Source organism: Gavia stellata, chromosome 4 (assembly GCF_030936135.1).
Source record: "Gavia stellata isolate bGavSte3 chromosome 4, bGavSte3.hap2, whole genome shotgun sequence".
Lineage (NCBI taxonomy): Eukaryota > Metazoa > Chordata > Aves > Gaviiformes > Gaviidae > Gavia > Gavia stellata.
This window is the reverse complement of record NC_082597.1, coordinates 1,686,063-1,695,896: the sequence shown is the minus strand read 5'-3', so window position 1 is coordinate 1,695,896 and position 9,834 is coordinate 1,686,063. Positions and strand designations below refer to the sequence as shown.

Here is a 9,834-nt window from a genome sequence, read left to right as displayed (position 1 = left end):
TCCATGGAGCTTCAAGTACTGCTTATCTGAGCCGTTTCCTTTAGAACAAGGTGAGTCACCCAGATGGCATCACACTGAGGGCTGTTGACCCAGAGAGCGAGCGAGTGAGCACTGGGTGACTCTCAGACAGATAAGCTGATGTTACAGAAATCATACTTAACACTGTCAATCATATTATGGTATCCACTTTCTGAGCTCAAGTTTCTAGTTAAACCAGCTGGAGGTACACAAACGCTGTTGGGGAGCCCGTCCCATCCATAAAAGAACGGCAGCGGTATGGGTAAAGCAAACCCCACTACAAACCCCTCAGACTGCTGAGGCACAATGCTTTATTCCACACAGAACTGGAGGGCGAAGGGCCACAGCTGAAATGACAATGGTGCAGTGTCACTTAACCATTTGTCGCTCTAGGCTTGAGCTATAATAAGAGTGTCTTTGTACGGATACAACAGTGATTATGGCAAAATGTTTGAGCAAAACACTGCAGTGGTCACTACGAGTCTAATTGGCAAAAAAGTCTCTTCTTCACCAGGGAGCTTGGTTTTCACCGAGTCCTTTGTTTTCCAGCCACCCAGTTACTTTCCTTTCTTCCCCTTCTTTTTGGGGGAGCCAGGCCAGGGAAAGCCCCGGAACTCCAAGCAGGCAGGGGCATTGTGGCAGATGTAGTAAGCATTGAGCATGGCAGCTGGGCTGAGGATATCCACTTCCTTCACCACCTTCTTTGCTTTCTTTTTGGAGCTTTTGCCTTTGCCACGCTTGGGTTTGCTACTTTTAACTACCTGCAGAGAGAAAAGGACCACAAAACCACTCAGTCAGTCCTGTATCTTTATGGTCTCGCTTCTGGGTAAAGGATCCCAAGACATCCCGGAGCAGCTGTTTCATTGCATCTTAGTCCTGGCTCGCAGTATGAGCTCAGAGCCCCGCACCACAGACTCCTGTACTTTGTGGTGATTTTATATACAGACTCACAAGCATTAATACACTTTAACCAAATCCATATTTGCTCTATAGGCTGTAAGAATCTTTAAAGTCCTCAGGCAGGGCTAATTAGTGTTCCCCTGTGCTTCTCTCTGGCTAAAAAAGGTTTGTGCACAATGGAAACCATGCATTCTTTCCAATTGATTTTTTTAATTAATGCATTATGATACAATCCTAAACCAAACGAACCCTATGTTGTGTGTTCATCAATTACTGTGTGACTACTTGTGACTCTGGATCATAAACCAGGTCTCCCTTCGACAGCTGTGGCCTTTTCAAGGCTCTGTGATAAAGTTGCTCTTCTACCATTAGCGGTAACACAAATCTAGGCAGCAGCTCTGCCATTCTGTATGTAGGAAGGAGGTATTACCAAGACTCACCCAAACCCTAGAGCAGGCCAAAAAAATACTCCTGTGAACTCCAGCTGATGAGCGCTGGTGCTTGAACACCCAGCCTCTTGCCTCTGAGAGGGACTTGCCAGAGCCTGATTCATTCCCTGGATTGTTTTCTCACCCATCCTGGCCACTCCTCACAACAAGCCCGGAGCGTGTCTGCGTGGAAGACGCTGCCTCCAGGTATTGAGCAACAGAAACCGGGTCAGGGACCCAGAGGGATCTCATTGCTGCTGCTGCGTAAGCAGGGAAATGGTGATGGCAACATGGAGCCAGAAGGTGGGCAGTGTCCCAGGAACACCGAGGATGGAGCGACCGCTACTCCCAGAGAAAAGGCTGAACAGGAGTGTTTACGCATCATGAGTGACTGAAAGTATTTGATCTCTGGTCCGATGCCAAAAGCACTTTCAGTACACACTGAGTCACTTCATGCATCTGCCCATCTATTTCTGTTATTTGCCTGGTTTTGCACGCTGTAATTAAACGGATCCAAGCACTTAATTAGAAAGAATTAGCACAGGTACAGCCAGAAAGGCCACATCTAACTATCAGTTGGGCATAAACTAGGAGAAAGCAGTATACATAGCATATTTTTCGTGGTATCAATTCTAAAGAGTCCCTTTACAGCTCAGTACTCTTAAGTGCCAATGAGACAAACATTTGCGCTCTGAGGTATGAGAACACAGTCAGGGTGTTCTCTCTCTACAATCTTCAGAATCAGCCAAGACCACAATGTGAAGGAATATGTATGGGTAAAGAAAAGAAAAAGTTGAGTTCTATATAAAACACAGAGAACCACTATCCACAGAAGGAAAAAAGAAAGAAAATACAGAGTGCAAGCTGCAGCTGATGGCAGATTGTTTCCTAAACCTTCAGTCACGCAGATTGCAAACTACTTGAACTCAGGCATGTATTAGAGAAGGCGACAAGCCTTTTTTACAGACCTTAATTGGATAGAATTTGTTAAATACTTCATGTGCTGGAATGTGCACACTTCACAGAGTAGATGCTTATGTCAGATTTTTCAGCCAGGCACCTGAATCACACTCCCTGTTTACCAACTCCCAGCAGGGTCTCTGGCAGATTTTGTGAGCACAATTATGTTCCTGGTCAGAATCTGGCTTGTAGCTGATCTTTCAAAATAAAAAAGGTGCTTAGAGGTAAGGGCAAACTGTTGTCATAAGTCTGTGGCGAGAACCAGGGAACCTCTTTTTTCTAGAGCTGCCTCACTGCTCCTGCTGTCCCTCTGCAGCAGATACCTCTGACCTCCAGGCTTTAAGTGTTCTCAGTCGTTGTCAGCAACTGTCTTGTCTTCTGTTCCCTGTCTCTCATGAAACGCGGCATTGTTTCAGTCAGCTGCAGTCAGCTCACACGTTCGAGCGCAGCCGAGAGCAGGGGTTTCCAAAGCGCAGGAAGCTAACAAGCTACAGCACAGCATCGCAAACGCCATCAGAAGCAACACCTTGTGCGTGTACATGCACATACAGCGATGCCGGAGCCAACGCTTGGCGCGCCAGCTGACGACCCTGGGATTTCTTATGGATTTGTCAGGCAACCAAAGCACATGTGACGCTGAACAGAGCGCAGTTCTTTCTCAGCGTGTAGAGGCAGGACTCGCACAGATCAGACTTCCCACCGTGATCTCTTTTGAGTTTTTAAACTACAACCCAGCGTGACACCTGAACGCTCTTCAAAAGTACTGGGAAATCCATGTTTGTGCAGTATTTTCATTCACCCACAAGCAATAAGATTTGTGGCTTTATAAGATGCGTGCAAAATTTTACAGCCTGTAGCCAAGAATAGCAAGAAAAGCTAAAAATCAGAATCAGGTGCATACTTGCACAGAACATAAATTTGGGCAGGTCAGTTTATGGCCTGCAGCCTTGGGAAGGAGCCTTTTGGATATTAACTCCATTTCCTTTTAAAGCGGTATCAATACACGTCAAAAGAATCAAACCTGTATTACCATGGCCAAGTCCTTTTACTGAGCAGAGGGACTCCACATCAAGCCCTGAAGATGGACCCTGCAACACACAATCACTCAGTGGGTTACATACTGTATCACTCCCCCTAAACTTTACAGTTAGAGGGGGGAAAAGAAAAAAAATAGTGAAAGTTTTGCTTGCAAAAACAGGTCGAGGTGTGCCATACCTAAAAGCGTTTCTTTGCAGACAATCACCTGTGAAGTCATCTACTAACTCCGCCAGATTCCAGGACTCTCAGCTTTTCAGCAAAAGCCCTTGAGATTTCCTCTAACAACGCAAGACTAGACAAGGAATAAAGGAAAACTTGAACCTCAAACCGGCGTCAGCGACCTGCATAAGGCACTTGCCGAGCCCCGAGCTCACGGCAGCGCTGCCGGGCTGCTCCAGGCCCACCTCACCCACCGAGTCCCATCCCTGCTTGCAGGGCACCCCGTGTAGCATAGGCAGAACCTTACCTCCCTGACTCCACAGCACGGGCTGAAGAAACGAAGCTGTGGAGAGCTTCCCCCACACCCCCCGCCTGAAAAGACAACGAGTTCTCCACAGCCTTTCCCCCGCCGGGTGAGAGGCGCCCGTCCCGCGGAGACACAGCGCTCCGGAAATAAAACCACAACGCTTAAGCGCAGCCCACCGGAGCTCCCGCTCTGCCTGCAGCGGCCCCGAGCACTGAACAGGTCCCGGTCCCGGTCCCGGTCCCGGTCCCGGTCGTAATCTTCCCCTCACGGCCACCGCCGGGCGCGGCCTCCCCTCGTTTACCTCCCGCGCCGCGTTGCTATGGCACCCACCCCCGTCTCCCCAGCCCACGCATGCGCAGGGGAAGGCGGGGAGGTGGAGAGGGGCGGGGGCGACCGCTGACGCACCGCCCCTCGCCCAATCCGCCGCCGGGGGGCGGTGCGCGCCGCGCGCCGCCCGCGACCGTTGTGGTCGCAACGGCCGCCTCAGGAAAAGGGCGGGAAAAGCTTTTCCGGGGCTGAGGGGAGCTGCTGCCGCCGCCGTCCCGCCCTCCGCGCCCGGAGGGAGCCGGGCGAGAAACAAAGCACAAAGGGGTCTACCCCACCCACAGCCGAAAGCGACAGGTTTTTCCCCTCATAGGGAGGGGAAAAAAAAATACCACAACAACTTACAGCTGGGAGGAGGAGGGAAGGAGGTTGGGCTTTTCAAAGGTTATGGGAAAGACTGGCATTCGGTAGGCTTTTAAATGAATATTCGCGTTATTCGTGGGCAAAAAGCCTCGAGTTGGGAGATGTTAGGCCTCGGCTTCCTGCCTCTGCTGGGGAGGCGCAACCCACGCCTTCATCCTCTGTTACTGCGGTGTGAAAACGGGGGGGTTTCTCTTTGTTTAACCAGCTGACCCAGCGTCCTATACCGCAGAAATGTTCTTAAAAACAACTCTGCTTTTGGCTCCTTGGAAAGCCACAGTTTCGCACAGCAGGCACCAAAAACTACACGTAATAGCGTTTGGATGTTTTCAAGAAATCCCTGTACAGAGATTAAAGCTAAGCCGAAGTCTGAGACCCAGGGGAAGCAATGGAGGTGGAGGGGTCGGAGGGAGGAGCAGGCAGCTGAGGGGTTCATTTCAGTGCCCTGCACCTTTTTTAGACACAAGTTTTTTCACAGCCTGGGCACTAACGCTCATAAATACCCTTTTTTTTAAACTTTGGAGAAAGGATGGGAGACAGGTGTCCCCTCTGTATCCCTCAGCACCAGGCTTTCACTTGCAAAGTACTAAAAATGAAAAAGCACAAGTGAAAAATATCGGTAGGAGCTGAATCGCCTCACAGAAAAAAATAGCTCATAATTATACCATTGTCAAATCCCAACACATCAATGAGTCTGCCTAGATCATAGTTTTATTTTTATCTCAAACATTAACCTCTCTAAATCAGCTTTCTGCTTCGTAAGCCCATAGGATGCACTTTGTCATATTTTAAAGCTCTTCTTCCAAATTTTGGCATGTAGGAGCTTGGAGGGGTTTTGATTTTAGTGAGATTTCCTAAGGAAACAGGGTTTGCACTGTCACACAGGTTGGCCGTCAGCCCGTCTGCAGTAACTTCTGAGCCGGCTGGCCGATTCCAACCAATATTGGCACAGAAGTAAGAGTTCAAATATATGAATTTCCTATGTGTTTCATGAAAATCATCAGATGCACGGACTGTGGGAGAAAGGCTCTATTAATGTCTCTGCTGAGGAAACGTCAACCAGCTCAGCCTGTCTCTGGGCTGTTTGGCAGAGACATGTGGGGAGGACAGAGTGGTATTTCAGGGCAGTGGGACATGAACCTGCAGGAAGACAGCTTTGTTTCAGACGGGTTAATTTTAACAAATAAAGAATTCTCTTAATTTTGGGAGCTGGAGGCTGTAAAATAAGTTTCAAACATCAGAAAGGCTCATGATTGTAATACAATGGTAAGTACGGAAGACCAACGTGTAATTTCTTTTTTATAAAAAGCGCTTTTGGGAATAGTGATGCCTTTACTTTTTAATTTGCCTATTGGACATAACAGCTCTCCAGCCTTTGTTTTCTCCCCTGGTATGAAGTTTGTATATATTATAGTTTGTTATGTACAGACATTTAAATAAATAAGCATTGGAAGGGACTGTGGGTAGAGGATTGTAAATCTGATTCACAAAAATATCCAACCATCTTTCCCGCTCTTCCTGGCAGCCGCAGAGATCGTTGGGTTTATTACAAACACAAATTTCCATCTCACGGAATTATAATGATTAATAAGCATTCACCCGTTGCTTTGGATGCTGTGAGGTGATGCGGTGGTTAGAAGGCATGTGGATTCTGTAAAGGAGTTTTTTTAATACTAACAGAAGAGTGAACATACTTGGCTACAAATGTACAAGTACTGAAGGGGGACAGAACAACTCTGTAGTGGCGGAAATGTTTGCAGGGACAGTATTTCAGCATGAAAATAAAAGTGGATATAGAGAATGAGCCAGACCAGTGACTGAGTAGAATAAAGTGCGGCTTAATAAACAATGATCAGAAGAACTCCTAGAAATGAGAATAAAAGAAATGAGAACAACAAAGAAAACAAGAGCCCAGTGAAACACGAAGAGAAATAAAGGTATCGGTGAAAGAAGGGAAGAAGGAGGTCAGGAGGAAGCGTTTGAAGGAAAATAATTATCACTGCCTGTAGATTAGATATCAAAAGAAGGCTAAATGGCAGGAATGAGTGCAACAGCAAAATGCATGAGGTGATGACTAGAGGAGGAGCTCAGGAATAGAGAAAGCAAAGAGCAAAGGCACTCCTTGGCAAAGTACACGCCTACTGATTATCTCTTTTATCCAGAGGGAAAGTTGAGCCAGGAGTGCAGGTTGGATGGAGAAATGGGACCAGGAAACTTTGGAAATAACACCAGCTGGGTCATCACCCAACATCGTGGCTACGTGTGGGTGTTGGCAGAGAGCAAGATGCTGCTGAGGAGGATGTTTTGAAAAGCAATTTTGAAACACGGAGTGGAAACCATTAGACTGACTTGCCTTAAGCAGAAAGTGATTGAGTTAATGGAAAACACCATTTTATCTTTCCAAAATAATGTGTTTGAGTGCCTGACCAGCTGAATGCTGTTACTGTGAACACAATGCAGACCTCTTTCTCAATCCAGTGGAAAAAACTTCTCTGTTGTAATCTGGACATGTTACACGTTTTCAAGAACAAGCGATAAGACATTCAGTGTAGCAAACATACATCTCATATTATTTTACTTAAAATGGATATTTTGTTTTCTCTAGAAAATACCAGCCGCCTTGCTCTCGTGACTGTTCTCTGTTGCCGTGAGTGGGATCCAGGAGAGTGTGCTATTCAGAGGGAATTGCTTTCTGATCAGTGGGGAGTATCAAGCTTCACTGAGGCTAACGAGCATGTTATCTCTCTTCTACTCAGACTAAATGATGGAGCCGCTGAACTTCTTTGTATTTAGTGATGAAGGGAAACGAGGGATACTGTTACCCTGTCTCATAGACCAAGCTTGTCAGGGCAGCGTAGAAAACCAATTGCAGAGTAAAGAGGTTCCTTGCCATTTGAAAAGGCGCAGGGCCTTGGTCTTTGGTTGTTCTAGGCATGTCTGTGGTTTGAGTCTTGTTTTCAGTGGCTAAGTTTACTAAACCAGCTCCCATTCTTCCTTGTGGTGCTCGTTTCTCTCCCTTTCCTGTCTCTAAGAGGCCATGGGCAACTGAATCATTTAGCTACTTGAGATTAAAATAGCCCTGCCAGAAGAACATTCACTGCTGAGGAAAATCTCAGAGGAATCCTGGTACCTGATCAGAAGGAGCCAAAAAAGACAGCGAAAGAAGCAAAAGAACCAGAGAAGATAGGGAAAGGCTCAGTAGCGTGGCTCAGAAAGAAGGTCTGCAGATTTTTATAAGTAAAACTCTTTGGAGGGAGTCTTGGGAGGGATAATGAAAGAAATAATAAAAAAAAGTGATTTTTACTGTGTTTAGGGAAAAATTATTTTGTGTAATTTTTATTAACAAACCACATGGCATAAAAGAAGCAATCATAATTATACTCATTATCTCCTTTTAGCAAAAGCAACTGGCAAGAGACCACATTATACTAACTATTGAGGCTAGAAAGAAGTAACAGCAGTGACAAGCGTGTCTGAAATATTAGATCGAGGAGACAAAAATTAGCCTGTGCAGTCAACTGTTGTATTTTGTAAAGATGCTTGGACCTGGCTGAAAAACAAGCTACTGTTTACACATGCAAGGCTTGTGATAAATAATTAAGGGAAGTTTCTGCAAACTAAGAGTATAATAAACCTGGCCTCATAAAGTGACTGCTGTAGTTACAATTGGATAAATAAAGAGCGCTTTAGCTCTGGCAGCTGTCAGGCCAGGACAACTCAGTAACATTTTTATGGAAATATTCACATAAGAGAAAGGAGGGATATTAGGTTATGGTCTTTTTCACAGAGAGAGAGAAAAAAAAATGTATATACGCAGCCAGGGGACCACATCCAATTGAGAATCAAATGACTACTGAGAAATGGCGGGGGGGGGAACATAATGTCTTACGTTCCTTACGCCAACAAATTGATAATACCTTTTTTTTCAGAAGTTGTTCCATAAGCTGTGGAATCAATGAAAGCCAGCGTCATACAGATCCGCGTCCTTTCCCTGCAGCGCTATGCAGCTCAGCCTGCTTCCCCCTTGTCTTTTCCCAGCACTAACCATAAGCCTTCCCCATGTCCTGCAGATCAGAGTTCCTCTTTCCCCCAACCCCAGCGCACGAGGCAGCTGCAGACTGGCCCCACCACCTGCCAGGCACACGCAGATCCGCCAGCCATCACATGGGCGCTAACTGGCCCGCTGCTTTCTGCCAGACCAAACGGATCACGGCTGAACTCCCCCTGCCTTTGCCTCCGTTGGGGAGTTAATAGGGTCGCCCTCTACCTAGCTGCCAACTTTCACAACTCTGCAAGGAACTTCGTATCTTTGAGGCCTTTTATCCTTCACTCAAATTTGCACGAAATTAGCTAACCAGTTTGAAAGTTGCTTATAGAGGACTGAGAAACTAACAGCGTAATTGCATATGCCTTACATCCCTAGGAAACAAGGCTAAAAATAGAAGAATGTGTACTGAGGTACTGAAAAAAAATGACTTACCAACAGCAAAACTTTCAGCAACCTCCTGTAGGCTGAAAAAAATAAAAGCTCTGCATATACCATTTGCAACAGAAACTGAGAACACTCAAGCATTCCTGGAATCAACAGTTATGTTTGGGGTAAGATAACAGATGTAGTTCCTTCAGCTGTACAGAAACCATTCAAAACTTTGCTCTGAAACTTTCTTGCTGTACATCAAAACAATTTTTCCGTAATTGCTGCCTTCTAGCTTTTTTGAGATTTTTTAAGGAGAAGAAAATCCTCACTACCAAGCGAAGAAGTTTCAAACTGCTACCTGCTTGCAGTTTGAGGAGTGCAATAGCAGGATGGAGTCTTTTCTAGTACTGCTAGAGAAGCAGCATCTGGGACTGTCCGAAGTACCTGTAAGGGAGTTTCCTAGAGGGGCCTTAGTTAACATACTGCTCAAACACCTCGAGGGAAAGTCTTTAAAGTATTACGTTGTTTGAGTTACCCGCATCTGTAAGTGGAATAAACTTATTAAAATAGAGATTCCCTCTGTTCCTGCTAAACTGGCATTTCAACCCCACAGCTGCTCTGCAGAGTGCTGTGCAGTCCGTAGCGAGGTGGGCAGTTTTTGTCAGTGTGAACTGAAACCCACGTTTTCCGGCGTTCCAGAAGATACCCTCACTAAACATGGCACATCTCAATAGAAGTACAGTCTTTGTGACAAATAAATATGTGATGAGACACAAATATTTAAGTTAAAAAGTGTACCTTTCCCTAGTTATTTTTTTTATACAGAGGTGCAGGTTTTGTATAGAGGTATATCTCTAGGAAGCATAACTTTTGGTGGCAGTGGTGGAAATAAATAGTATTCAAAGATAAGTTTATATCATCCT

The 9,834-nt window shown here is 45.8% G+C and overlaps 1 protein-coding gene across 2 annotated transcripts; it reads right to left on the bottom strand.

The window, feature by feature from the left end:
• Window positions 1–553: 553 nt before the first annotated feature.
• SMKR1 (small lysine rich protein 1) lies at window positions 554–4,021 on the bottom strand. 2 transcript variants are annotated; one of them, XM_059817192.1, is made up of 3 exons: window positions 3,811–4,021; window positions 3,337–3,394; window positions 554–779 (listed from the first exon to the last, which is right to left on the bottom strand). In XM_059817192.1, the coding sequence occupies exons 2-3, from the start codon at window positions 3,337–3,339 to the stop codon at window positions 576–578; spliced, it is 207 nt and encodes a 68-aa protein (XP_059673175.1). In that variant the 5' UTR covers window positions 3,340–3,394; window positions 3,811–4,021; the 3' UTR covers window positions 554–575. The 2 variants fall into 2 exon arrangements, with proteins under 2 accessions (XP_059673175.1, XP_059673174.1); XM_059817191.1 differs by lacking the exon at window positions 3,811–4,021 and adding an exon at window positions 3,522–3,627.
• Window positions 4,022–9,834: the final 5,813 nt, after the last annotated feature.